Source organism: Atta colombica, unplaced genomic scaffold (assembly GCF_001594045.1).
Source record: "Atta colombica isolate Treedump-2 unplaced genomic scaffold, Acol1.0 scaffold189, whole genome shotgun sequence".
Classification (NCBI taxonomy): Eukaryota; Metazoa; Arthropoda; class Insecta; order Hymenoptera; family Formicidae; genus Atta; species Atta colombica.
In genome coordinates, this window is record NW_017259281.1 from 3,208,790 (window position 1) to 3,213,136 (window position 4,347).

Consider the following 4,347-nt stretch of genomic DNA (forward strand, 5'->3'; position numbering starts at 1 on the left):
CCTACAATGGATATAAATTAAAATTCATAATTTATAGAAGAATAAATAGTTATACTCGGTGCGATCACGATCATTCTTACTCTGCCGCTCGTTCCTTGTCAACGAGAGTATATCTTAAAGTTTTTAATTTGTTTTTTTAGAGTCAGTGTACCGTGGATGTACCGTTTGTGCGCGGTATAACCTTAGTGAATTTACGATGTCACGAGTAACCATGTATACGTGTGAGCGGCGCCGGACATACGCGTATATATACGCATACTAGTATGTAATAAGTATCGTACTCTACAACACGAATGCTATGAGAGATGCAACTCACTCCTCTTCGGCTGTTCCTCGGCAAGGTCGTGGATAGCGTTGTCTCTGATATGAGAGAGTGACATTCGCATCCGGTGGACGAAGGGAAGCTTCTCTGTTCTCGGCTCACGGCTGATCGTTTCCCTCCCTTCTCCCCTCGCCATCAATGCTATAAGATGAGCGAGTTTATTTCTTCTGTTCTCTTTTTACAGAAATTTAGATACCCGAATATTATTATTATTATTTCCGCGTCTAGTGAAGATGAAGGCTGAGAGTATGGAAGTCGTAACTGAAATAAATTTCAGAGTTATATATCTGTCTGTTCAACGCTGTTTTTATGATTCGAAGCAAAAAGAAGGCAAAATCATGAGTGCGGAAAGTACAGGGTAGTACAAGGAATCGAAAGGAACAGGTGTTTCTCGAGCCGATCACCATGATGGCACGCGATTGGCCCGAACTCGGAGTGGCCAATCGACATGCGATCCGTTTGAAAACGCATCTTGAAGTCGGCGATTTTCTGCCACATCCACGGAGTGAACCGCGCATAACTTCACTCCGTCATGATTATTTACCGTCGATTATTATGAAGCGAGATATTTTTTGCTTAAAGCAATTTGAAACGGGTACTGGAAGGTATAATTACAGTCCGGCTACCAATGATTATTTTTAACTCGTCATTTATACATCATTTTTTTATTGATACGTTTGAATCGCGACACTGCAAAAAAGGAAGGAAATCACGGGATTTTTCTTCGAATGCGATATGACTGCGGCCAAAGTTCGATTAATTTCATGATGAATTCGATCAGTCGCACTATATTGAATTAGTTCACATCAAAGATTGCTTGACATAAAAATATCTTAGTGGCATAACATATATAATAAACTCCATGTAAACAAGTTGATATTATTTGTCGTTTTGACATCAAAATGATGTCCTTAATATTATTTTCCAATAAAAATCAATTAAAATGAATTAAAAAAGATTCATTTCAACGTTCGCGAATACCTCTGAAAATCTGAATCCACTTCAATGCCTAATATCTTTTTATTCATTTATAGGAATTGCATGAATAAGAAGCACATTTTCTATGCTTTCAATCCAAAAATAAGTTCAGTTCTTAAAAGTGGATCATAATTACTGCTTAATTGAAAATTTTAGATAGAAAATATAGTTTTTTAATTCAATCGAATACAAAAAAGATTTTTTCATTTAAAGCACGCATTCTTCATTCTCATTTACTGGGTTGACATTAAAACGACGTTAAAAATGTTAGCTTGTTTATTTATAGACTTTCACAATGAAATAATACGTGTATATTTTGCTAAATAACATGACAATAATAGCATTATTGAATTTAATTGTTTTAAGTATTTATATGATTTGTATTTAACTTTGTTAATTTCACATGTAACAATTTTTAATATGAACTATCTAATCTAGTAATGCAAGTGAATTTATTATTAATTTAACTTATGGAGTAAGAAAGATTTATACCGTACATAAATCTTTTAGAGATGTCCTACAGACGTTCTAAGGACGTACATTCTTATCAGATAAAATGTATGCTGTATGGAACAATGGAAATAATATTAAAAACCAGAGTAAATATTAATAAATTAATATTTATTATATAATAAATAATATTAGTAATAAATAAAATAAAAAAATTAGGAATAAAAATTAAACGTAATATTTATCTTGTATCTTATTTATCCATTGTAAGTTATAAATTTCTATACATTCATTTTCTAATTTTTTAAGTCTGGCATTTATTCCTGATATTTCTTCCATTGCGTGCAATGCCTAAATATAACTTGTCGCTATTTTATTATTAATATTTACAAAATTATTAATTTTTGTCCGACACACGAAAAGAAAGATATCAGATTAGAAATTTACAAGCAATCATCGAGTAAAAGTTGAATTAATCACCGATTAAGTTAAATCGGAATTCGGTTGCAGTCTGTAAACACTCCAAATTTATTTAAATCTCAATAAAATCGTGCCAAAGGAATTGTTAATTCAAATTTACTGCACGAAACGAGAATCAAAGTAGTCTCTTAATTTAATAGAACAGAGCGCTACGTCATTCGTCTCCGGTGCACAATCAACGGTTGCAAATACATATAGGCAATATACGGGCTTTCCGTGAATACGTAGCGTGTTTTCGAGGCCTACGACATCTAGAGTACGCGAACAGTCGATGATCTGCGCGACGACGTGACGTTCATTCGAAGAAAAGCCTGACGGCGACAATAAGATGGCGGCGTCGCGCACGTCAGATCGCGGCTGAGCAGTCGGTGTAGCGGGGTTCGAGGGGGAAGGGGTGTAGGCAGGAAGAGGAGGTAGACGACAGGCGAGCGCAAGCAGGCAGGCACGGATGAGAGCTGTGTCGTCGTATACGTGCCTGCGTATAGAACGTGCGGACGGAGAGACGGCCTGTATCGTCATGTCCTGGCGTAGCCGTGTAGTCGCCGTAATATCCAGGCAGCCTAACTACGAGACGGCGCAGGTCGATTCTCGTTTCGCGTGATCCGTCTATCTTTCTCTCTCTTTCTTTCTCGTCTCGTCCGCCAGCCAGACTACGGCCAGTTTCGTCGATGCCTTTGTTCGCGACCGGGAGGAGGAGGACGGGCGCGGATTGCCGTCGCGACGAGGCGAAGACGAGGACGAGAGCTAAGAGGAACCTCGTGTCCATAGCCTAGCTGATAGCCAGTGGAAGTGAAGTGTATATACTCGTGAGAGAAGGTGCGACAATCTTGCTCCGTCTATCTGTCTCTCTCGCGCTCTCTCCGTTCCTCTACTCCGTTCTCTCTCCTTCTCTCTCTTGTTCTCTCTCTCTCTCTCTCTCTCTCTCTCTCTCTCTTTCTCTCTCTTTCTCTTCGAGTGAAACGGCTTTCCACACCCCGGCGCGGTCCTGGACACGTCTAGGAGGTGGTGGTGGCGACGTCGCGGAAGGAGGCGCGGAGGAGCCGACGGCGACGACGACGACGGCGAGATGCGCGAGTTCAAGGTGGTGGTCCTCGGCTCGGGCGGGGTGGGCAAGAGCGCACTCACCGTCCAATTCGTATCCGGTTGCTTCATGGAGAAGTACGATCCAACAATCGAGGATTTCTATCGCAAAGAGATCGAGGTGGACAACTCGCCATGTGTCCTCGAGATCCTTGACACTGCCGGCACCGAGCAGTTCGCGTCGATGCGCGATTTGTACATCAAGAACGGTCAAGGTTTCGTCGTGGTGTATAGCTTGACGAATCATCAAACCTTTCAGGATATCAAGGCGATGAAGGAGCTCATCACGCGTGTCAAGGGTACGGAACGCGTGCCGGTGCTACTTGTGGCGAACAAGCTCGACCTGGAGCATCAACGGGAGGTCGGCACTGAGGAAGGCCACCAGCTCGCGCAACTCTGGGGCTGTCCGTTTGTCGAGGCAAGCGCCAAGAATCGTACCAACGTCAATGAGATGTTCGCCGAGATTGTGCGCGAGATGAACTTCAGTCCTGAGAAGGAGAAGAAGACCTATTGCTGTTGCAGCGTCCTCTAATACTTAATCAAAATCGACGTTCGCCCGGATTTACCCGCGGACCGAACTAAGGTGATGGAAGTATACAGTGTGTACAGTGCTTCGGGAAAAGAGCTCGTCGACGTTAACTCGACGATATGGTTTTTCGCCGTTCTGCTAAAGGGATTCTTTTTGCATCTCTTACCTGGCCTGCTGAGGAACATGCTAAGGAAAGATGATACAGTGTACAGTGGCTTATGGGCAGAGCTCTCGTCAATGTGTTACGTCGTCCTGAAGGATCTCCTTTCGAAGAACCATCTTTTGGATGTCCTATCGACCTTGAGATGTGCCGTGCATCTGTCAAGGCTAACTTATATCGGACGCTGTATGAATTTTCCAAAATGGAAACTATGGTTCTCTTCTTTTCTAACTTTCGAAAGACCGTCCGGCGAGAGACGGCTGTTAAACACAGATATTTTATTATATGCGAATAATATTATGTATGTAATATTATTGTAATATATATACACACATATATATATATATA

The 4,347-nt window shown here is 41.4% G+C and overlaps 1 protein-coding gene across 1 annotated transcript; it reads left to right on the forward strand.

Annotated features, from left to right (window-relative positions):
• The first annotated feature begins 3,125 nt into the window (after positions 1 to 3,125).
• Positions 3,126 to 4,305, forward strand: LOC108686711 (ras-related protein Rap-2a). Its single transcript, XM_018192147.1, has one exon. It carries the CDS (start codon positions 3,297 to 3,299, stop codon positions 3,840 to 3,842), a length of 546 nt encoding a protein of 181 aa, XP_018047636.1. The 5' UTR covers positions 3,126 to 3,296; the 3' UTR covers positions 3,843 to 4,305.
• Positions 4,306 to 4,347: the final 42 nt, after the last annotated feature.

Excerpts from the sequence above, each read along its gene's own strand:
- LOC108686711 (XM_018192147.1), top strand. The coding sequence starts at position 3,297 with ATGCGCGAGTTCAAGGTGGTGGTCCTCGGCTCGGGCGGGGTGGGCAAG.